This window comes from Saccostrea echinata, unplaced genomic scaffold (genome assembly GCF_033153115.1).
Source record: "Saccostrea echinata isolate AGI-Se365-2 ecotype Australia unplaced genomic scaffold, CSIRO_AGI_Sech_v1 ptg000009l, whole genome shotgun sequence".
Lineage (NCBI taxonomy): Eukaryota > Metazoa > Mollusca > Bivalvia > Ostreida > Ostreidae > Saccostrea > Saccostrea echinata.
In genome coordinates, this window is record NW_026889758.1 from 41,269,158 (window position 1) to 41,295,395 (window position 26,238).

The 26,238-nt window shown below is 32.8% G+C and overlaps 1 protein-coding gene across 1 annotated transcript in view; it reads right to left on the reverse strand.

The window, feature by feature from the left end:
- LOC133182732 (fibropellin-1-like) overlaps nucleotides 1-26,238 on the reverse strand; it is an 85,953-nt gene that overhangs the window by 54,834 nt on the left and 4,881 nt on the right. The window contains exons 7-9 of the mRNA XM_061317579.1: nucleotides 25,758-25,868; nucleotides 22,665-22,773; nucleotides 11,296-11,309 (exon numbers count right to left, since the gene is read on the reverse strand). Coding sequence (XP_061173563.1) covers nucleotides 11,296-11,309; nucleotides 22,665-22,773; nucleotides 25,758-25,868 — 234 coding nt within the window. The remainder of the gene's footprint in view (nucleotides 1-11,295; nucleotides 11,310-22,664; nucleotides 22,774-25,757; nucleotides 25,869-26,238) is intronic.

Here is a 26,238-nt window from a genome sequence, read left to right on the forward strand (position 1 = left end):
AACTGGCAAATCTAATAGAGATGCTGATGGGTTATCACGGAGACCAACAGAGGTAGAAGTTTTTCCTGATGTTATAAAAGCTTTAACATCTGCAGTTTTAGTTGAAAAGGAAGAACTACCTTTAGCCGAATGTATAGTTTTATCACAGAATGCTCAGTTAAAACATGTAGAAATAGAGAGTCAGAATACAGATTTTAGTACCAGTAATATCAATTGGAAAGAGGAACAAGATAAAGATACAGCCATTAATAGAGTAGTTGAGTTAATACACACTGGATTGAAACCTACAGGTAAGGACTTACAAAACGAAAGTCAAGATGTTAAGGAGTATCTAAGAGAGTGGAAGAACTTAGAAATTTGTAAAGGTATACTTTATAGAAACACCATTCAAGATGGGGTAAGTATTAAGCAATTAGTCTTACCAACACAGTACAGAGATGTAGCTTTTAAAGGAATTCATGACAATGCAGGACACCAAGGTAGGGATAAGACTCTATGGTTAGCTAAACAAAGATTCTTTTGGAATGGAATGGATAATGATATTAAATCCAGAGTAGAAACTTGTGGAAGGTGTGTAAGAAGAAAAGTAGGTGATACACCAAGGGCTGATCTTGTTAATATTCAAAGTACTAAACCCTTAGAAATTTTATGTATAGACTTTTTGTCTCTTGAAAGATCAAAGGGTGGATTTGAAAATATACTGGTGATCACAGATCATTTCACTAGATATGCAATGGCTGTGCCAACGAAGAACCAACTTGCTAGAACAACTGCAAAAGTATTATTTGAAAATTTTATATGTCATTATAGTTTTCCTGAAAGATTACATTCAGATCAGGGAAGAAATTTTGAAAGTAAAGTTATTAAAGAACTTTGTAAATTAGCAGGTGTGAGTAAATCACGTACAACACCATATCACCCCATGGGTAATGGTCTAGTTGAACGTTTTAACCAAACTTTACTTAAAATGTTGGGAACTTTAGAAAATTACAAGAAAGATGATTGGAAATCTTATATTTTACCGTTGGTTCATGCTTATAATGCAACCAAACAAGACACAACTGGTTTTTCTCCACATTATTTAATGTTTGGTTGGCATCCAAAGTTGGCCATTGATGCATTTTTAAATTTAGATCCTTCAGAAATGTCTGATAAGCCAGTTAGTCATCAAACTTATGTTGACAAATTGAAGAAAAGATTAAACTTTGCTTATAATGTCGCAAGATCTAATGTTGAAAAAAATACTACAAGACACAAAGAGAACTATGATAATAGAGTCCGATTCTCAAAGTTAGAGATCGGAGACAGGGTTCTAGTTCGTCTTTTAGTAAAGACTGGAAAAAGTAAACTATCTGATAAATGGGAAAAAGATCCATATGTTGTGTTAGATATTCCCAATAGTGACATTCCTGTTTATAAAGTACAGAAGTCATCTGGCAAAGGACCAGTAAGATTACTTCACAGAAACTTACTGTTACCTTTTATGTTCTTCTCAGATGATGACTGTCTTACAAATGATAAGACCAAGAAAAGTAAGAAAACTGTTAAACAAAAACATAGTGTGTTTACAGAAAGTGGAACAGATTCTGAATCAAGTGATTCTGAATCAGAGGTGTTACTGGTGACAAAACCAGCGAATACAAATAAGTGTAAAAATGTTCATAACACTTCACGTGTTAACCATAATACTCATCTCAATAGTTCAAATGAACAAATGAGATCAGATGGTTTGACATTTAACACATTTAATATTTCAGATTTTAGTAGACCTATGTCAAGGTTAGAAAATTCTTCTTCCGTTGACCCTGCATATCAAATACAGGACAGTGGTTCTTCTTTTAACACAATATCGAGTACAAATTTGTCCGAAATGCATGATAATTTGTCGCGAGGTAGTGAATCGAGCCCGTCTACTATTCAACCAAGTATAAGACGTTCCACAAGAGTTAAAAATCCTCCTGATAGATATGGAAATTGGGTTGTAGGGGAGCATGATGCTCAAGTATGGTATGTGTAGGAGGAGAATGTCACAGGATTATTACAGGGATTAGATTTCAGATAGTATATTCCAGATAGTTAGTTGTATATAGTTTTATGACGTACATATCTAAAGTTGATAGTTTTAGGACGTATGTGATAGTCGATAGTTTTAGGACTTACATGATCGCTAGTTGATCATATTACCTAGATTTTAGGATACTTTATTAATCATGGATTGCTTTTCAGCTTAGCCATTCATGATTCCAGTTTTATGACAATAATACATTGATATGAATTGATTGAATGATTTTGTATTTCAGCTTGTGCTAATACAAAATGCTTTCTGTAATAGAGCAGAAGATGTTGCAAAACATTAATTATCAATTATATGTGTGTTGATATTTTTAATATTTGATATTTTTATTTCAGTTGATATATATTTTTTACAATGTAATTTGATGAAATGTGAGGACACATTTTTCTCAAAGAGGAGGAGAATGTCACAGGGTGCATTATAATTAATTAATTAATATTACTAATTATCATTCATATCATATTCATACATTTGTCTAAGGCATTATATTATTTTAGTAACTAGTGAATTCCGTTCTCACTACGGAATTTACTACGTTCATTCATTGCCTTATTCATTCATTCATTCATTTATACGGGTGAGTGGTCAGTGAGAGTACGGGTGTGTGAGTGGTCAAACTGGTTTTATTCTGTCCCCTGCGCATTCGCGCCAATACTAATTCTCAAGCACTCCAACCTAAGACTTTGGGGAGAGAAGACGCTCTCTCTCCCCAACACAACTTTATCTCACGATAATTGTGAACTTTGTCTAGGATTTACGGTAAGAAATAACTGGTAAATTATTTCTAAGGATTCAATTACTATTCAATATCTATTTGATCATTTTATTTCAATCAAGTATTTTATAAATTCTCCAAATTTATAAAATTTAAATTATGATCCGCGTAAAAGTGTGAGTGAGGCGAGAGATATTTAATACCTGTTGTTATATTTCAGGTCACCCTTCCTTCTATGTTATAAATTCCATTATCGTAGATTATATATTATATATAAACATCGAACCCAGCAGTCGTGTTGTGTTATATTTTACCACATTATAAGGCTGTGACATATATATATATATATATATATATATATATATATATATATATATATATATATATATATATATATATATATATATATATATATATATATATAAGGAATGAATTTAATTGCTACCCAAGTTATACTGGTATAACCTGGGTTGGGGCAGTTTACGCTTTATAAACCGCGAAGCGGTTTATAAAAAAGCGTAAACTGTTCCAACCCAGATTATAGCAGTATAACTTGGGTAGCTATTAAATTCATTCCTTATAATTTAATTTTCCATCATAAAGTGCAGAAAATTAGACAATTTCTCCTTCAAAAATGACTTCAAATTGTACATATTTTAAATGTAACGTCAAGCGGATTGATACGTTTTTGACGTAAGTCATTGTGACGAAGCAAAACAGGTTATACGCTATAATCTAAATTTTTCATCCAATCAAATGACGCGTTACAATCAAAATTAAATTATATATATATAAAGCACTAATATGACAAACGCCCTGTCCCTTCTTCAGTCATGAAATAACAATATAAATGAAAACAAACATCTAGCACTACATACACTGTAAAAACATCTAGCACTACATAAGAATAGGGTTTAGTAGAACATGTACTTTGCTACTAAATCCTATTTATTTACAGTGTTACATTTTGAATTTTTATGCTGAAAACAAAAAACTATGACATGAAGCCGGACCACCGCGAAGCACGTCCGGTCAATCTGGCCCCAACATCATGAAACAGAGTTTTAAGTCAATTTTTCAATTGCCTGTAAGGTTTTTATTTTTCATTGAATTAATCTCTAATTTTGCAGATAACAATATTTTTGTAAAGCAATGCTGTAAAAGAGCCTAATTTTGGGCTGCTTGTCTTCTACAAAATTTTAGTACAACATAAAGATTTTGACTTAAGCTTAAGATGTTTCATGATCCTGGGGCCTGGTCTGCTGTGGCGATGTCAACGGAATGTTCAAAATGAGCGCTTTTGAAGAAGTAAAGCCTATTGTAGATGTTTATTACGTTTTTTATCAAAGAATTGCAAAACTAGCGATACTTCTGAAACACTGAGCATTCCACTGTCTATTGTTGATTCACGTGGTACAAATTTTGAAAAAATGGAAAGGAATTCGGCAGAGGGAAAGAGCTGGCAGGACTAGGAATGCTAGGAATGAAACCCCATTTTTTACACTTAGTACACAAAGTAAACGGTGAAATATTCGGTGTTTCAGAAATATCACCTGATTTAATAGTCCCTTACTTATACATACTTAAGTAGACTTTCTATTTTCAATAGAAGTAATTTTGAACATCAGCAGACATCAGGAAGTGTATAAAATAAATGGGAGGCTATCCGTGAAAACTGCATGTATCATTAGAAATTAAGTACAGAGTGTTGTCATTAAAATAATAATAACATTGAATTATAATGTTGTATGTTATTAATCCAACATTTTAGATAAGTGTATCATAGAAAATTCTCAGTAATATATGGGAACACTATCATGTTATGGAGTAACAATAAAGTAGTATGCCATGACCTGCAGCATCCAAGATATATAGGGCCATACAAAAAGTCGATGCAGGAATGACTGTAAATTGAAAACATTTGAAACCTTTATCGCAAATCTTGCTTGAAAGTATACACTACGACCGAAATAGTGATGCGTTGAGTGACGATACTGTTGAATCTGACTGAAATACAATTGAGTCTGACTGACATACCATTGCGAAATCCAACAAAGAATCTGATTGGTGCATTTTTTATAGGTCCGCCCACATTCTCAAATGTATTGCCGTAAACGTGGAATGTTTCCAAGAAAGATAGAGCTTACGTATTTTCTTTTGGTGAATAAGTGGGACGATGCATGCAATACCTTATTAAATGATCGTGAGTGTTGGTAAACTGTAAAATGATCTTGCAAATAAAATTTGTGCCAAGACTGGCAGGTGTTGACTTCATACATCTGTACATGTACTTCTGCGAGTGAAGAACACGACCGTTTTCCTTCCGTTTTCTTCTTCAGTACATCAATAAAATTAAACGTACTTAGATTCGGTGAATATATTTTTTTTAATTATTTATTTTTTTAACATGCAAGTATATATGATAATTATTTTTTTTATAAAGAATATATAAATAAATAATATTCGCCGTTACAGTAAAAATTGCACTGAAAAAAAAAAAAAAAAAAAAAACAAAACCACACACACACACAAGGATTTCGAATTTTCTGGTCGCTTGTTTATTGCCATGACGGCCGTTAAAATGGGTATGCAGTTGCACACACACATTTGAAACATGGTATTTTTGACAGTTGTGGTGGCAATAATACAGTAAACTTTTGAATAATTCCGATGTTTCACATGTGTTTTACCAGCTATGAATATATACTAGTATTTTTTTTCAATACCAAGTGCTTCGGTATCAGCTGGGTATGCTAAATACAATAATACCCGAGTTTTCAATTTATTAGGGTTTGCCTTCCCAATGTAGTAGTTCACTTGTTTACTCACTAGGGACTAAAACATAGAGAAAAAGATTTTTAATGCGCACAGACTATTCATTTAAAAAACACCGAAAATGGAAAATGTCGTCATTTTATTGCAGAGGAAATCGGCAGATACAACATGTAGGATTAAACAGTTTTTTTTTTTTTTTGTCATTGAACAATATACTTGTACCATATGTGAAAGGAATATCACATGCTGAAATATGATTTTATGGTTTGTTTCTGTCTTTTCTTTTTTTAGTTCAAAAAGTCAACGTCGGTTTCCGACCATCGAACATGGCTATTGGCTAGGCCGTTGGACGCTTTCCAACTATATGTAGGCAAAGGATACCACACGAGAGTGGGCGGGTCTTAATCAACCAATTAAAACACATGTTTATAAAATGTAACCCGTGATTCAAATTGTTCAATTGTCAAATCCAATAGTGTCATCACTCAACGCAACGCTATTTCGGTCGAAGTGTATACTTTCAAGCGAGATTTGCGATAAGGTAATGAGATTGTCTGTGGTATGAGAATGTGCTAACTCAATAACACATGTTTAATTTGGCAAGTTAAGAGTCATTGCTAATAAATTTACATGTGTATGTATCCATAATTTTCCTCATCTAAAAGAGAGTGAAGAAATGTCTAATGTAGCTTGCAATTAATTTTTCTGTACTCTGAAGCCGTTTTTTAGTGGATGAATCAATATAGCCCGCAACCAGGTTTTAAAATAAAAAACCCAAAGACATTATATCGGAAAAAATTAGCCAAATTATTAGTAATGAAATTATATAATAAGGGAATGAAGATAGAAATCCATCTCGTATAACACATTATCGCAAAAAGTAAAACCAAAATTCAAATTATTTTTTTAATACTTCTTCCATTTTCTAGATATAGACGAGTGTGCGAGCAATCCATGTATCAATGGAGGAACATGTCAAAATTTAAGGAACAGATTTTCTTGTTCATGTTTGGATGGATATTACGGAACACGATGCGAACACGGTAAAATAAGTTTATTCAATAAAATCTCAAAAATAAGAAAACATCTCTCTCAAATGTTTGAATCTGTCTTTGATGTAGTTATGTGTGTATGTTTGCGGGGGTGGGGTGAGTGGGTGGTTGGAGGGTTAAACCTTGAAATCTATTTGTCTCAAGTTATCAAGGTAAGGAACATAATATACGCTTCCATATACCAAAGATTTTCAACACCACATCCCCTGGACCGAGGAACCATGAAATTCAAAATTTTGGAAGAGGCATCCATGCTTATCAAAACCATGCACTTAGTTTATCTGTTAAATACCCAGGACCATCAAATTCACAAATCTTTTACCCCTTTACCCATTGATGCTTTATGTTAAAATTGGTTGAAATTGGTTCAGTGGTTCAAGAGAAGAAGCTGAAAAAGTTTAAAAGTTTTCGACCGACGCACGACAACGACAAAAACTGATAGCATTTGGCCACCGGAGTGACTCAGGTGACCTAAATTTATAGCTGCCTGTAATTTTTAAAGAAATATATCAGACACATGATGAAATGAATTAGAGTTGTAAGTATTCAAGTGTACCCTTGTAGTTTTTGGTAAGATTTTAAAGATTTGCCTTATACATTTTTATGTAAAACTTTGGACCTTATTTTGGCCCCTTCTTGGACAATGGCTATCGTTTGAACAAATTTAAATCTTCAATGTACAAAAAGCACATTAATTCTTGAGAGGATTTTATTAAATTAACGAACCCATTTTCATCATTACATAATTATCCCTTTTGGAAGAGGGACATAATCCTCCATTTGAATACCAATCACCCAAACATGCTATGTGGAAAGTTAGTAGTTTTGTAGTGGTCTTTAAAAAAATGATGTTAAAATTTACACATGACAATTTACGACGGATTAAAATGAATAGCGAAAGTTATTAGAATCACTCAAGCAAGATAAAACGCTAAAGGCATGTTCAGTTCAAGAAATTTACATGTTTTCTTTATCTTTTAGATATAGACGAGTGTGCCAGTAACCCATGTATCAATGGAGGATCGTGTCATAATTTAAGGAACAAATTCACTTGTTCCTGTCGGGATGGGTATTTCGGAACGCTGTGCGAACTTGGTATATTTTTTCGTTTTTCTTCAGCATTGGCCTGACCCTAACATCTAGTGTTTCCAGTCAAGCCAAGCCAAAATCAATAACACAGATGATAGGGTCGATGAGGTGTTTTCAATATTTCACACAAATAAATTCCTTATTTATTTTATAATTTAAGAAATAATATCAATATCATTAATAGAAGTCACGCAACGAGAGATAACATATATCATTTTTGTTTTCTATACGTCTGTGTATTTAATGTTGGATTTTTTTAAGTAGGTTGTTCCCGGCAGTTGGTTTAATCATAGAATTATTTATTAAGAAAAACTATGTCTGATGACATTAGAACACGCTTTCCTTATTCTGTTTTCAGGAATTAACTGAGGAAATTAGGAAACTGGTATTTTGAATAATTAATTTTCAAATACTTTTTGTAAAAACGAATATACTAATTTACTTGAAATTACAGAATGTAAAAGGCCCAAATACTGTGAGAATTATAAATGCACAACAGAAGAGGATTCTATATGTAAGAAATGTTCTGGACAGGGTGAAACCCCGAAAGAATCAATGTTTTTCATTTCCTCTGACCAAAAGACCTGCAAAGGTTTGTATAAGGGTGTTAAAGTCACTTGGTCCAATTGACACGCATATTTTTCTCTTTTTTCTGAATTTCCAGATTTACAAGTAAATCACGACTCCGAATACATATATGTGTATATAAAAAATTCCTAGTTTTACAAAGAAATGTTTTCTGAAACATCATTACAAACTTGGGTTAGTCAATCGTTTGATGTTAACTGATTTTTTTTTTTCGATGGTGATTATGTAACCGAAACTACTCCTTTGTATAGTATATGTTAGGAAAAGCCTTAAAGAATTGCAACAAACTTTTAATTTTTTTTTTTTACAGCATAACTCGTGCTGAAAAGAACGCCCTAATAATCGTTTTCTTCACGAAAGATTTGACTTTTGAAATTACATTGGCCCCCAGGTGGAAAATAAAAACTGAAAAACCTTATTAAACATCTACAGGAACCACAGGAATCACTGCCTGTTTTCGGCATGTTCTTATTCCTTGCTGATGACACCCATTTTATCTAAAATATAATGTTAAATAAAATAAATGTATATCATAAGATGATATGTTTTTGTTTTAGATCAAATTCCACCCCAGTTTACTAACTGTCCCTTAGAGATGGTGCAGAAGTATGATTCTGGAGAAGGTTCATATGTGAATTGGGAACCTATACATGTCGAGGAAAATACTGGCAACTTTTCCCTTTCAAGCAATATCCAAAATGGTGCCTTCTTATCTTTTGGAGATCATTTAGTTGTTTATAATGCAATTGATGATTCTGGAAACGTGAATAATTGTAGTTTCACAGTCAGGGTAATAGAAATACAAGGTAATTCATTTGGCACTAAATCTATTGCATAAATGCTAATATACAAATGTGTATATCTTTTGAAAAAAGATATGTCCCCGAGTTGTTGAAATAGAATGGGTTATGGGGGTGGGGGGCTAGCCCCTTTCATTCACTATTATGTAAAATATGTAACTAACTGTTAAATGATGACGTTCACATGCGTTGGATTTAATATGGAAATAAAAACGATTTTAGAATTGTATATTAGTACGGAAGCCGGTAGGTGCCAGGTAGAAAAATATTTTATCTGGCGGCCGCCATATAATTTTCTGGCGGCCGCCAGATAAAAAGATCTGGCGGCCGCCAGATAACTTATCTGGCGGCCGCCAGAAAGTTATTTGGCGGCCGCCAGATAAATATTTGGCGGCCGCCAGATAACTTATCTGGCGGCCGCCAGAAAGTTATCTGGCGGCCGCCACATAATTTCTGGCGGCCGCCAGATAAGTTTCTGGCGGCCGCCAGTTATTTATGTGGCGGCCGCCAGATAAAAAGATCTGGCGGCCGCCAGATAAAATATTTTTTCTACCTGGCACCAACCGGCTTCCGTATATTAGCCAAAAATAAACGAAAGCACTTCAGTTTGGAAACACAAAAATACATATGAATATAGGATGTTTTCATTTGCTTTTAGACAAAGCCTGCACAACACCCCCTGTACCATTTCATGGTTTTTTGGGATGCCAAAACAAGGGAGCTCTAACGTGCACAATAAGTTCCTGTGATGATGGCTACCTTTTGAAAAATAATGATACACATACGTGTGAAAATGGGGTTTGGAATCCAGAATTTCAAGAAGATTTCATAACAACGTCATGCATAAGTAAGTACATGTAAAACAAAATCTTAACACCAAAAAAATATTTTAAAAATGCCAATTTCTGAAAACTCAAAGTACGTGTGTATCTTTAGAACCCGAACCAGCTTATCTAAGAAGAAATTACACTTTTACCTTTAACTGTCCACACCTCCAAATTAATGCAGCAGAGTTAAGGGATTGCATTAATCAGTCTGGACTCTGTCCCAGGGGACATATTTTACTTTGTGACAGGCCTTTCCAAAGGATAGAGGGACAACAACTATCATCACAGAAATTGGAGATATCGATGATTATGGAAGGAAAACTTTCGTAAGATATCTTGCAAGATATATTTCAGTCAATATCATTATTATCATTTTTATTATTATTATTATTTATTTATTCATTTTTTTTTATTTGTATTTTTTTTGGTCACAATCAGAATTTTATTAGAAATTATTAAATTTATTAAAATCAGATTTTAATTTGATAATCTACCGAACTTTGATCAATGGAGTTACTTTAGCAATTACACTGTATTTACATGTCTTTTATGTTTATTTTTTGCAATTTTGATATCTACAGCATAGTTCTAATTCAAGAAAAACATCTTTCAAGGTATGATATTGACGAGGAACAATTGATACATCAAATGGACGCTCATGGACATAATATAATTGACATTTTCCAAACAGGCATGTTTCTTAAAACATGCTCAAACTTGATATGTGACTTTGGTGAATTAACAGGTGGTCCAATGTCTGAAATTTGTGCTAAAGGTTCTACATTCTACCAAGTTAATGGAAAAGTGGTCTGTGGTATGTTTTAAAATTTGGAACATGATTCAATACATGCAAAAGTTTTTAAAAGTCTTTTTCAAATTAGAAATCATAAGAAATACACGCTTTTGTAAATAACTGCTTGTTTGGTATGAATCTTAGTATATGTTTTAGTTTAAGGGAAACTAATTTTATGATTACGTCAAATCAATATGTTCCTGCATGGTATTTAATAACTTAGTTTCAAATTTCATAGCATCTACATGTATTCTAAATCACACAGCAAACAAAGTTATTTTCATATTTGCTCAGAATGTTTGTGAAATGATTTGTAAACAACGTTTGTATGTCTCAAGGTAAAGCAATATCTTGAAAATGATACCAGGTTATTGTTTGCTTTCAAAGCTAAATGCGGACCAGGTTGGTTTTATTCCAATAATACCTGTTTCCAGTGCCCTGTAGGATTCTACCAGGACAGATCTGGTCAACAGAATTGCAAACGATGTCCAGACGAAGGAATGTCCATGCAAGGCGCGTTTTCTGTTTCCCAGTGTAAGAATAGTAAAGATATTGTTTACTATGATCAGGTTAATTTACAACAAAATTTTGTATTGCTTTAGTTGTTGTCATTTTCTTCAGGCTATGTTGAATTATTCGAAAAGAAACAATTACCTTCCTATGACAGTACAACGGTGGTCATTGGAACTATTGTTGGTTTATTTATTGTGATGTTTTTGATCGCACTAATTGTTATAATTCAACGGAGGACATCATTTCTTCATTCCATTGCAAGTAGAAAGTCTCAACAACAACATCCAAGAAGAGTTTTTGATGACTCGAAGAAAAAGGGTTTCGACAAAATTTAGGTTTGTAAGACGTTAACATCAGTAGAGTTCAATTTTGTGTCATGTTGTAAATTTTGGATTTACCAACTTGTCAATTTTGTATTTATTGCCACCCGGTAAATTCAAAATTTACAACGTGGCATTTGGATCCAGTAATACGGTAATCTCGTTATTTTATTATAATCATAAGGACATACCTCTTTAAAACAGATACAGTGAATAACTTAACAGATTATAGAATATATTTTTATTGGTGCATTTTATCATATCCTAAATGTATACCCAAAGCAACTTTCTGCTAACAAACTGGTTTTAACATCAATCGAAGTGGTTATGACGCGTATGGCTTATTAAACGAAGAAAAAAAGCACTTCAGCGATGGAAAAAACCACAACTGAGTTTGCTGATTTATGTGTAATTGTAAGGCTCCAAATCATGTCGACCAATCCTATCGACAAATTGTCAATTAAATATTTTCTTGTGTGTATTCTAAAAAAATTGTTCTGGATAAATATCACAGAGTGATGAAAAAGTCAGGGGAAACCTTTTCTTATTGATCAGATTATTAAAGTGTTTGATACTTGAGTGAATCAATACCTTATTAAAGATACTTTTCCACTCACAAGGATATTTGAGTCGTAAAATAACTGAGCAACTGCTGTTACTTAAGTGGGGTTTTGTTTATTTCGTAGCTCATCCATGATCAAATACGTAAACCCAGAATTTATTGTTAGTGATTTCTTTGATTCAAATTATTCCACAGGTTGTTATTTTATTCAGGTCTAAATTTGGTATGAAATTGACAGGTTTAAACCCCTTTCTGAAAAAAGTTGTCGTATCCAAAATATTTTTGTGGAGAATCTAAATGCCTGAACATTTATCATCTTTAATCCCCATTTACATATTTTATAATGATTACATCCTTTTTTATTCTATTCAGGGAATGACTCCAGGAGAAGGAAAAGGATAGTATATCCATTTCTCTGCAAAACATATCATCAAGACCACCAAGACTTAAAATTGCCTAAAATATTGTTTAGAAGAGACAAGATCAAAGTTTTGATAGCAGTAATTTTTCCCATTGGTGTTAATTGTCTCTTTTGACTTAATATTGATTTTATCTAATTTTGGCGATAATTCAGCTTAGGCATATTTCGTAAATCTAAAGTAAATCTAAATCATAAATGATTTCAAATAAAGTAAATCTGTAAGCTCCCCAATTCAGATTAAAATCTCTGGAAAGGATATCCTGACTATATATTTTGAATATCCAATTTCTACTGTATTGGTTTTTTAAAGATTAACTCTTAGTCCTGACATTTCAAAAATCGCTTCAATACTTTTTGTTTCTAAATGGGATTCCTCGCTACTATCACGAATAATCGATAGATCACCAGCTAGCTGTGAGATTTCCTTTACATTATTATTTACAGTTATACCTATTATCCTTTATTTTCTCTTATTTGTTAGCTTAAATTTGTTAGCGGGATAATAACTGAAAAACAAGAAAAATAAGGTATCTAAAAAAACTGAGAAGGATTAAAAAGATAACATCAATTTATTTTTTTTATTGGGGGGGGGGGGGGAGGGAGTTGAGATGGTTTGTGAGGTTGGGAGAAGGGGGCTGAAGCTAGACCATACTGCAACAAAAATGGGGCGTGGGTCATTGAAAATTTCCATCCTAAATAAATGAACAGCAAAAGGTTACTCTTGGGAAACGTGGGGAAGGCTCCCTTCCCTTGCCCACCCAATACTATTTGCCTGATATATAGGAAATGAACTGCAGGTATGCTATAGAAAACAACTTAGTACTATGATTTATCTTAAGGGATTATTTATTCCTAAGTGAGGCTATCAAATTTGTCCTAACTTAAGGATATCCGATCCTCAGCCATAAAGGATAACTCTTAAATTTATTATTTTATTTAAAAAGTTTCAAAATGAAGCCTGAATTGAGATTTTTTCGTGCAACAATTTTCATTTTATGCATCTTAATGTAAGTCAAGGTTCTTTGAAGTCTTAGAAACAGTCCTGTAAAAAAGTTGACATTTGTACCCCATAAAAGAAAAAAAAATGAATTCATTTTTAGAGAAATTGAATTTCCTTAAGTCTAGTTTCAGAAACCAATGCTTATTAGCATTATAAGATATTAGACGTGATATGTGATGTGAGATGTCTAGCAATGATAGCACAAGCTTTTTACACTATATATTATATGACAATTGAAGTAATAAAGAAGAACTAAAATACTGTATAAGCAGAAAAGATGCAATTTTCTCCAAATGCCTGGATACCTATATTTATTGATCCTAAATTATATTTTTTGATCAATTTTCAAATAGAAAATGCATAGCTGGTGTTTTTATTCGCATTTCCTGAAAATATATTTGAGATTTGATAATTCTCCCTATATAATATGATTAACTATAATGATGAACTTTAAAGAAATTCCATGGGTAAATTCACGTTACTATGTGAAATCAGAGACATTTTTGTTAGCTTTTTCAATGACTTAAAAGCTGATTTTCAGTACCTGAGGATCGGACTACCTTAAGATATATGCATATATTAAGATTTCTTCTAAAGTTAAGACATCGTAAGCCTTGTCCTATTTTGAACTTTAGAGATTCCTAACTTTGTGCAACAGTTATTTTCCTGGCACTTGGTATGGGGTTAGGCAAAAGAGCTACCCTCTCTTAATGTTTTTTTTTCCCGAAAATAGTCTTTGCTCTTGATTGACTAAGGAAATATACATTTAGCAGTTGATAGGTCCTTTGTCCCTCCCTCACTTTCTGTTGCAGTACGATCAAACATAACTCCAACCTAAAAACTTATTTCACTTGATAGAGGTTGAGCAAGTTTTTTTCCTTGGGGGTGAGGTTGAGCTTGTCAAGGTTCGAAATCTTTTTCTTTTTTGTCAATCATTTTTGTCTATCTATGTATATACAAAATCATAATTGTAATATGCCGTAGGATGTCTATCCTTCACAATAAATAAATTGTATCGGATTCATTAAATGATAGTAAGTATTTGAAGTTACATTTCAGAGAAGTTCGGATTTTCTATTTCGGCTCATTATACGTTGAAGTCTAAAGCATTCAGTCGAGGTCTACGAGTGAATACGATAAATAGCGCTAACCAGCATTAGATTTTTTCGCTGGGTACTGTAAGGTACGGAAGCCGGCTGGTGCCAGGTAGAAAAAAATATTTTATCTGGCGGCCGCCAAATAATTATCTGGCGGCCACCACATACATTTGTAAATAACTGGCGGCCGCCAGAGACTTATCTGGCGACCGCCAAATAATTTTCTGGCGGCCGCCATATAATTTCTGGCATCCGCCAGATAACTTTCTGGCGGCCGCCAGAAGGTTAACTGGCGGCCTTCAGATAATTATCTGGCGGCTGCCAGATAAAATATTTTTCTACCTGGCACCTACCGGCTTCCGTAGTAAGGTGTAGCGGTAACCCATCCCAAGGAAGCCGACATGGTTTTTTTGTGTAAAAATACAAGAGAAACTCTTAACATTTATGCCAAGTGTTGCTAACATTAACTTCAAAGTACGTGCGAAGTTTCTGGAGAATTGTTTTAAAGGGGCCATCTCAAATTACAGTTACATTTACTTCAGGATTATACGGGGAAATGCCCTTTTTTCCACACTTCATAGCAAAGTATAAAATTACTACAACAAATTATAGTATGTTATGAGTAATAATATATTGTGCATTACTTGTAAAAGACAAAATTTTACCGTCTAGTTTCCAGAGGGGGCATCTCAAAAGGTCAAAATTTACAACATTTTTTGTTTTAATTTTATTTTTATAGAGAATTACAAAATATGACGGATACTAAGGATTTATGCTGGAAATGACAAAAAACTTAAATATTTTCAATTCCCTGTGTTTGAAATTGTTTTCCTTTGTGACACTTTTTATGACTCCCTCTTAAAAACTTTTAGTTTATCATAACGTCAAAAACACACAATAACGAAGTCATTCTATCTTTCTATTGAAAAGTTTTTTTAAAAAATAAATTTTTACCTCTGATTTGTTAATTTTGTTAATTTGATAAATAATTATTTTTTTACCTCTGATTTGTTAATTTTGTTAAATTGATAAATAATTATTTTTTTTAAATGTTTTATTCTAATTGCAATATACGGTCAGAATTATTGTGCACTGGAAACCCCAGTCGATTCCTTTAGTTTATTTTATAATGGAAATAGCAAATTTTCATATCTTATGATTAGTCATCTACAAAATTACCTTGTTAAAAATAATTCTGATTCTACATACAAAATACACTAAACTTGATATTTAAAAAATGCTGGAGTTTCTCATGGACAATACCTATCATGTATTTAGTCTTTAGAGACCAGGTCTTCCAACAATCTGTTGGAAATATTCCTTTGAAGCAGAATTTATTTTAAAACATCTACATGAGAAGAATAAAAATCTTGCTGTGACCTTTAAAAATATATAGTGAGACATTATTATGTTTTTTTTTTAAAGATAATTGTATCATAAAGCTAAAGATTCACGAGAAATATGAATAAGGCGAAGTTTTGAGATCTCAACTGCACGGTAAAAGCAAGGAAAGACTGCAAAGTATAAGTGCTGGAAAAAGAAGAATTGTATCTATGGCGTGGGTGTTATCGTCAATGTCAACAATGTCAAGGTCATGTGTCTTATTTTTAGCGTGCAACTTGTAAACAATATTGAATTGGAGCAATAAAAAGTGAGGAATAATTTCTGATCATCTTTTTTGAAGATTATATCGAAATCCTCGGTCATCCGACATTGATATCTATGGAATTGACACCATTTAACTTTTTCAACTTTTCCGTCACGGTGTCTCTTTAACTCGACATTTAGATATATCGACTTTTATCATTTAACAATAGTTACTTTCATTCATATATTGACTCAAGTAAAGACACTACAGAGTCTGCCTCATCTGTTTCATATTTGATTGTTTTCCGACTATAGACGATAATGGCTAACTAATACTAAATTATATGGCAAATGGGATGACTTCCACTTCTCCATTGTCAACTTCCCTTATTTATGTAGTAATATTCCAACATCACCTGCCAATGGTGCTTATGTTTCTTAACTTATTCGATACGCAAGAGCATGCTGTGAGTACGATCGATCAATCTTTAAACCAAGGCAAGGTACTGACAAATAAGTTGATGTTACAAGGATTTCAAAACCCCGTTTAAAGTCATTTTTTGCAAATTCTACGGTAACCGTTACCTTTTTGTATGACTTTTCCATGGTTTTTTTTTTTTTGTCTGACATGTTTCATACCAGGGAATTGATTTTATGCTTCATTTGATGAAGCACTCTGTATACCTGATTGATGCATGGGACTCACGGCGGGTTTGGCCGCTCGACGGGGGTGCTTGCTTCTCTTTTGCGCCTAGTCCCACTTCTGGTGTTGCCATGGTTCCGATTTTTGTCCTGTTTCACGACTCGTTTGTTTACTGAGATTTATAAGATCGATCGCTGTTCGTTATCTTCACATTTTACATTTTGCAACATCTCTATTTAAGGAAAAATCTTAAGATATATCTTAGGGTAGCATAGATTTGATAGTCTCATTCAATAAAATACACGTATGTCTTATTCTTAGTCCTAGATAGTTTTGATGGCATACATGTACCTTCTGGTCAGTAGAATAAAAATCTAGACCAAATTATTTTCACAATTATGGTAAAAACATTGTTAAATTTATTTTTTTTTAAATTCCCTGCCTTTCAGGCCTCGGGATGGTTGGTACCAAGGAATTCACGTGTTTATGCTCTATTGACCACAAAAGCTCAATTGTTTGGAATACTTACTGTGCCCCACAAAATAACTTCAATCAACGGTAATATATAAAACTGCATATAGTAATGGATGATATAATATTTTTAGATTTTAGACTTGTTCGAACAAATGTGTTATTTATGTACTAGCGATTCAAGAACACATTTTTTTCTATTAAAACACATCAATACATTTGGCGACATTTTTATGCACCACTTTTTGTTTCCAATAAAGATTAATGTATTCCCTTGCATTATTAAAACTGTGATTTGTTACAATAGTGTTAGTGATAATTTATTGACTAGCATTTCTATTCAAGAAACAGTTTTATGTCAACAATCTTTCCTTGGGTCTCCCAGTACATTCTTTTGTATTTATGTCATGGTTTACATTTTTTCTTCATTTTAATAAACGACACGTTTGTTTTACATTTAACATGTTTTCCGTTATGGTTTAAAAAAACAGAGCGGCTTTGTTGCCTTGGACTACCAAGTTTTTAACATAAATGCATGAATGTTTTAACAAGTATATCATAAGAATCTAATAATATAGCTTAATTAAAAATCAAAACAAAAATGGAGGTCAGTGCGCTTCTTCTGGTGCTACGGAGCATTTAATATGACCTTTTCCCACTGAAATTACGTCTAACACATAAATCAATTCTTCGAAGTTTTTCCTCCAATATTTTTTATCCAAATAAATCAATGACCAAGTACAGTCTAATTTTTTCTTGAATAGACACATTAAAGATTGTAACAAAGAAAATGTTTCAAATTACTTTGCATAGTCAATTATGTAACCTTTCTGCACTCAAAAAATGTTATATTTCTGGCAGTGAAAAATTAACAAGCAATAAAATCAATTTTACTGAATTTCAGCAGAATGGTTAAAATTGTCATATATTCAGAAAAGAAAATTAAAAGCAGGGGTCTATGATGTAAATTTTAAAATACACTGTACTACTAAAATAGTGTCAATTCTTGTGTCGCCTGAAGAGCAGAGCGACAAGGGATCACTTTACCCGGCGTCTGATTGTCTGCCTATCTGTCTAGCTGTCTGTCATCTCACGAACTATAAAAAGTCTGGAATTAATATTTAACACATATATTCCCTGGCACTATGGCTTTTTTAAATTACCATGTTTACCGACCTCGTGACCGTTGACCTTGACCTTTGAACTACTTTTCAAAATAGCTAGTTATAGTGCCGATATACAGCATATTTTTGACATTTAAGAGATAAATCTATGCTATTGAGCATGTGCACTCTTTGTCTTAAAACATTATGAAAAATACCAGCGTTACAATCCACTTGACCTTGACCTTTGACCTACTTTGCGAAAAATACCCCGGGCAGTTTAATAAAAGTATGCCTTCTGAATTTTGAGGGGCAGGGTTTTGGCAATTAGCATTTATACGTGTTTATGAGCTCATGATACTGTACTTTGAAACTGTGTGATATTCAGTCACCACACAAACTTACGTTTAAATACCATGAAAATACATCGGGATCGGTATTCCACAATGGATTATGTAGACTGACGATTGCAATATAGACATACCAAAATGTCTTTTGGAGGATTTTTGGAAACACGTATGAATAAAATGATAAATAGTTATTTGATAAAAATCTTTTCAATTTAATATTCATTTGAGGGTTTAGAAACGATATTTTCTTTGGACGTCAGATTCTATCGTAGTGTAATACTATCCGTGGATGCTTTTTTCCTTCTTTGCAGGCAACTGCATGAACTATCATGCTAGAAATAAATAAATACTTGACCACTCTTAGATTTATTTACATCTTTAATGGAGCTACAAAGCAGGCGACACATGCGTTCCTAAGAACACTCTAGTTAGCTTAAATTGGGGCTATTTTCTCTGGACTTTCACAATATGTTTGATATATTTGTCATAATATGATGATGACATTCATGACAGTTAATTTAATAAATAATTTGGGACCAGCATAAAACATTTCACTGCTCAAAATTACTCTTGTGTACAACCTGCATGGAAAAAATAAGAATGCAACTGTAACGGTACTGTAAATACCGTATATCTCTATAGAAGAAATCGCGCAATGTAAAAAAAACTTGATCAATTTAAATGCAAGCATATGTTTAAACACAATAAAATAAAGAAGTACATTTACAAAATAATTAAATAAAAACATTACAATGTATGACATGAAACACTTTCAAGTATACAGAACTTCAGGCATGTTCTTTATGAAGCTGCAATTACTGGTTTCTTTTGTCCGGACTGGTGTATATATATTCAACTTATATCTAAACTTTTATGTTCTTTGGAGAATTGCCTGGAAATACGTGAATTTTGGAACTTTGTTGTGTCGTTTTTGAAGTCATGATTTTCTGCAATAACTGATACGTAAATCCTGACACCCTTGTGAAGGTTGATAACCGTTGTGTACGCTGACGAAAGGATGTTTTACTTGGTCCTAAATTTGCATCACTAAAGTAAATAACTCCCGAGGAGTCCTCAAAAATGTCCCTGTTTATCAAAAGTAAGTGCATTAAATAAAACTCAGATAAAGCACATATTAAATTCGGTCAATTTCTGAATACCGTTCACTGTAGTTCAGTCGGTAGAGTGCTCGCTCCGTGATCGGGAGGTCGTGAGTTGAATCTCGCCGCGACTGACCTAAGTCGATAACCAGAAGTCTCTGACGAGACTGTAGCTCTACTGGTTTGTACTTATAACAATGGAAGATAAAAGTAGCACTTGGACTCACAGAATTATGTTTCTTAGTCTAGTCTACAAGTTATATTGAAATTAGATCAAAATTGTAGGAGGAGTAGCGTTCTGAAAGTATTTCAAGGAAATTTCTAATTCTAGTAACCATGGCAACACCGTTTATAGAAATCAAAAACCGATATACAGAATTATGTATCTTAGTGTAGTCTACTTGTGTGCCAAGTTATACTGAAATCAGATCAAAACTGTAGGAGGAGTAGGGTTTTGAAAGAGTTTCACAGAAAATTCTATTTTTAGTAACAATGGCAACACCGTTCATCGAAATCAAAAACCGATAAATAAAATTATGTCTTAGTGTAGTCTACTTGTGTGCCAAGTTATACTGAAATCAGACCAGAACTGTAGGAGGAGTAGGGGTTTGAAAGAGTTTCACACAAATTTCTATTTTTAGCAACCATGGCAACATTGTTCATTGAAATCAAAAATCGATATACAGAATTATGTATCTTAGTCTAGTCTACTTGTGTGCTAAGTTATACTGAAATCAGATTAAAATTGTAGGAGGAGTAGCGTTTTGAAAGTATTTCAAGGAAATTTCTATTTTTAGTAACCTTGGCAACACCGTTTATAGAAATCAAAAACCGATATACAGAATTATGTATCTTAGTGTAGTCTACTTGTGTGCTAAGTTATATTGAAATCAGACCAAAACTGTAGGAGGAGTAGCGTTTTGAAAGTACCTCCCAAAAATCTCTATTTTTGGTAACCATGGCAACACCGTTCATCAAAATCAAAAACTGATATACAGAATTATGTATCTTAGTGTAGTCTATTTGTGTGCCAAGTTATATTGAAATCAGACTAAAACTGTAGGAGGAGTAGCGTTTTGAAAAATTGTGTACAGACAGACAGACAGACAGACGGACGGACGACGGACACCTTACTATCGCATAAGCTCTTCTGGTCTCTGACCAGTAGAGCTAAAAAATGAGTAGCAACTGTTCCTTCGCCATGCGCTCGGCACTTTGAAGTGAAAGCTGCGGGTCCTTCGGATGAGACCTTAAAAACCGAGGCCCCGTGTCACGGCAGGCGTTGGCACGATAAAAATCCCTCACTGCTCAATGGCCCTGAGTACCGAGTAAAGGTCTAAATTTGAAGCCCTTCACCGGTATATGGTGACGTCTCTATATGAGTGAACAATTCTCGAATGGGACGTAAGACAACTTTCAATCAATCAATCAATTTCGGAACAATTGATTCTCACATTACTTACATACTTCATATCTATTGAAGGTTTCCAGTAAATATTTCATATGCAAGTACTTTCAAATAAACATTTGAAAAATTCTTACGAACCTCTTGCGTCGCCTCCACAGAAGGTATAGGATTATTGCTGCTAATAACAAGGGCAATCCTACTAAAAGTGGTACTAAATAGGTGAAATTGACTGAAAAAGTAAATTAACAGTTAAATTCTTATAATTAACAGGACTAATGTCAATTCGGCACTTAATTTATACTTATCTCATGTAAAATAATTATACTAATAACGCATAACTTGAAAACAGCTAATATAGCAGAAATCATCAAGTATATTATAATGTTTGCACAGACAGTTACACTAACCTTTTAGCATGGAATTCGAATCATTTCAGTGAAAAAATATATGGCATTTAATGTCAATTCTAAAAGCAATTGGTGCAACTACTAATGGATGAAATCTAATCTTATGTCTGTATAGCTTATTCATTTGATGTTTACTATATGACATAATTAATAAACTATATTATAACTTGAACTAAAAACATACTATTCTAGCACTGAATTATCCCTTCCGTTTAATGTTGCATGAATATTTAAGTACCACCTGGCAGAACAAATATGGCAAACTGATAGCGTAGAAAAATTCGGAGATCCGTGTTATAAATATATAATAATATTGTTAGTAACTACATTGTAAGTTTTAGAAATTTTATATGAAATTAATTTCAATAAATAAATTTAAGTTTACTTAAAATTTTTTATTGTAATTAATGTGTTCTCCTTGAATGTTCAAGTCTGAAATATTCTATAGTGATGTATTATAATGGTCATTTTGTTTCATGTCTTAGGAGAGGCAGAGATTGACCAATCAAAATCTAACAATTAAAATTCCGGCCATGCGGTGCGTCACTCTGCCTCTTCTCCCAACTACAGACTTGGAGGACGGGCGTTTTTGCAAGTTTGTTATTTACCTCCTTCCACCCCGCCTCCTCCAAAATTTTTGGTTGTAATTTTATATTTTTAAGCGTTTTCAGATCCATTTTCATGATTTTTCTGTTAAGTCTAGGTTGTAATTACTGGAAATTTGGATTATCTCCTTTTACATTGTTTATAATACATTTGAGAATTTCAAACAAATTCACAAAGGTGGCAACACACGACGAACTGTTTTACAGACTTTTTATTCATTGAAGGAGGATAAGATATGGTGTTCTAGTGATGAGAGGATTATAGAAAGAAATAAGCAATTGAATGGGTAACTGAGCTACCAAAATACATATTGCATTAATATAAAACATTTTATGTAACACTGAAAAACTATTATACATACACTCTGAGCATTGTCTCCCATAGTATCCTGTTTCACAAACACAACGATATTCATTGACTTTATCAATGCAGATCCCATGTTTGCAAGGAGAACTCAAACATTCGTCAATGTCTATAAAATAAAGAGATATATTTTAAGAGGATAAAAAATATGTTTTATATCCTCTCAACTTATTCAGCCAAATTTCGAAACGTCTGACCTTTTTTTCTATTGCATATCCAATATCACTTAGCAATGCTTCTTGGGGAAAATGCGTTTTGGAAGTAACTTAATGCTGAGTCAACATATATATATATATATATATATATATATATATATATATATATATATATATATATATATATATATATATATATAAAAGAAATAAAAAATGTTAAAAAGAAAAAGTTTACTGGGAAATGAACTTGGTTGGTCACGTGATCAAATCCTATGAAGCCCTAAGGGCTTCTCGGTAGATTTGATCACGTACCAACCAAGCTCATTTCCCAGCGATTTTTTTAACAATGTTGTTTATTACTTATATTTACATTTGAGACAAATATTCCGAACAGAACTGCATTTAATACACGAACGGCCCGACGTATTGCTATGTTGTGACGCGCAATGACCTAATAGTTGTTTAGTCTTGAAAGTTCGCCTCGCCCCAACATTTGAATATTTATAACACAGTGAAAAATTCACTGTTCAAGAAAGAACTTTATTTTGGACTTTACTTTTCAATGTCTAAGTTTTGTCATATTTTATTTCTCACAAAATGTTTCGCGAATCTAATTGTTTAATTGACCAGTGAAACTTTTCGGATATCTTGATCTGTTGAAGATTACAAAGAGACAGAGTGCCACGTCTCAAGAACTGTTAATCTCTTAAAACAACACTATGTAATATTATCTGTTTTTATGGCCAAACATCAAAGAGTCATTGAGTTTATTTAATTATTCCATACCTGTGAATCTTTCACTCATTCTACTTAATGTCAACACCTATCATTTATTTACTCATTATGTACATTCTTATACATAGTCATGTATAATTTCAATCTTCAATCTGGAATATACGAAGGCCAGTCTCGGCCACGTCCGACTCGTAAGGACTCTGAGTCCGGAGGCAACTTCGGCAAATCTGACTCGATCATTTTTAATATGTCTGTTTGTTGATTCATGTAAACTGTTGCCATCGTTGAAACTCATCTAATAAATACGGAATCCTTTATCATTTGTTTTATCTCTGGAATTGCATATTGCTGGACCTTTGGAAAACGGCACACCTATACTTCGTTTTTACCTCACGGCCACACAGCGCCCCTACCTATACCTTGTACCCTCTACGCCAACATTCCCTCATCCCGTTCGTTCTGCAAACAACGGATGCAGTTCCAGACGAATTCTTAAATACCGTCCAAATCTACACGGTCACATTGACATGGATGTTCAGCAGTCCAGTTCAGGAAATCTCTGTTTATAATGAAAGAACAATGATCGCTACTAAGAATAATCTTACTACTTTATTCAAAAGCGATGGTATCGTCTGTTTCAGTTTACATACTTCAAAGGAATTTCGGGTTAAAAAGGTAAGCGCGATTTTAGGCTAATTATATTATTCAAAACATTCTTCACACCAAAGGAAGATCTAATGAACATCTGTTGAATGAAAAACATTCATGTTTCAATTGTTTTATCTATCTTTTTCATCGCTATCGAGTTAAAAGTTCCGAAAGCAGTTTCACTGTGACAAAGATATGTAGGCAGGACATCGTGTGATTTGACCTTTGACACCTTTGACCCACTAATAAGTTCATAAGAATTGAACATATTTTCTCTTCAATAGGTTCATCTAAGAAAACATTTGCATATATATATATATATATATATATATATATATATATATATATATATATATATATATATATATATATATAATACATAATATTATATTATATAATTATATTATATTATATAATATAATAGAGTGAGTTCGCAATGCATCGGACAACCTCCTACTTGAACAAGTTCTAGCGATATCATTACCGATCGAATATTATCAAAATGGAGCTTAACATGTAGTCTGTGATTAAAATATGAATTTGTAACACTGTTTTATGCTGTTTATTGAGAAAGTATCATTAAAAACGATTTTTTGTAATGAGCCAGAATTCACTATGGATCTGACAACATTCACCATGCATCGGACAAATGGTATTTTGAACCGAATAAAGGTCAATTTTTTAAAAAAAATTTTTTATCTCGGTGACCCTTAAAACATCTGAAATGCTTTTAAATTAGTGGCTTGAAAATATTTTTTATGTTTTATTTAAAAATTAACTTTATAGTTAAATTTGATTGACTATTTCGATCCACAAAGGTGGAGAGATTTTAGTTGCACCACATCTCATTAGAAATGCCTTGCAATGCTTCGTATTGTGGCAACTTACGCCTTTGTCTCGTGGGTTATCTGAAATAAATTAAGCCCACTTTTAATCGTCATTTATCTATAAATTCTATTTTAAGTGAATATTTAGAATTTTTATTTTCTATTTCAGCAAAAAAAAAAAATAAATTAAATTAAATAAAAAATAAAATAAAAATAAAAAATAAAAAAAATAATAATAAAACAGCTGTCAGTTGAGTTCTATACAAAAAGGTAAGTGATTACCCATACACCGGAAAGTGTGGGATACATGGTTAATTTGTGTCCAATGCACGGTGAAATGAACATACTAGTAAAAAACAACTTTTAGAAAATTTATACAAACATTGAAGTGAAATTTCTGAATAATTTCTTTAAAATTATCAATCATTGACAAATTGCACCCAAGACGGACTTGTTTCCTTGAAGTATAATGAAAGAAAGACATCTGTAAAAATTTCAAAATCATAAAATTCTGGTTACTCCCCTTTGCTGATGTAAAATATTACGTCACTTCAAGGTCATTATCGTGGTATTTTTATCAAAACATGATAGTCAGCATCATTAAAAGTTAAATCTTCGGCTTTAAGACAGGAACAAATTAACACACGGAAACATTCAGATTTGATGCAATTTAATTGCTTGAAGTTGTCCGAAGCAGGGTCTGTGTCCTATCATGGTGACTCCCCTACCTGTTTCACAAACAATTCCGGTATAACCAAGTAAACACTGACAGGTGTATCCATTGACTAGGTCAGTGCAGTTGCCGTGTATGCAGGGGGAGCTGGCGCATTCATTAATGTCTGTAAAACGATTTAAATGAAAAGGAAAATTATGTTAAACAAATTGTGCATCTTGAACAATATCTGAAATTGTAAGAAAAAAAGTGATACTGCATGAAAAAAAAATCAATAAAACAATACAAACCTATCTGACAGTTGGTTCCGGTTATCTGTATCTTATATGAATGACGAGTAAACGAAATAAAATCTAAACTTTCAAATTAAATATTGTTTTTATTATTTTAGATGCCAAATTGTGATGTAATACAATTCTTCATTGAAAAGTTTACATGTTCTTAATCGAACATGAGCCATTATTAATTATATGCCATATTTGCTAGTAGTCCATCCGTGTTTTGGCTTTGATTCATGAATTTTCACTGGCCAGCAA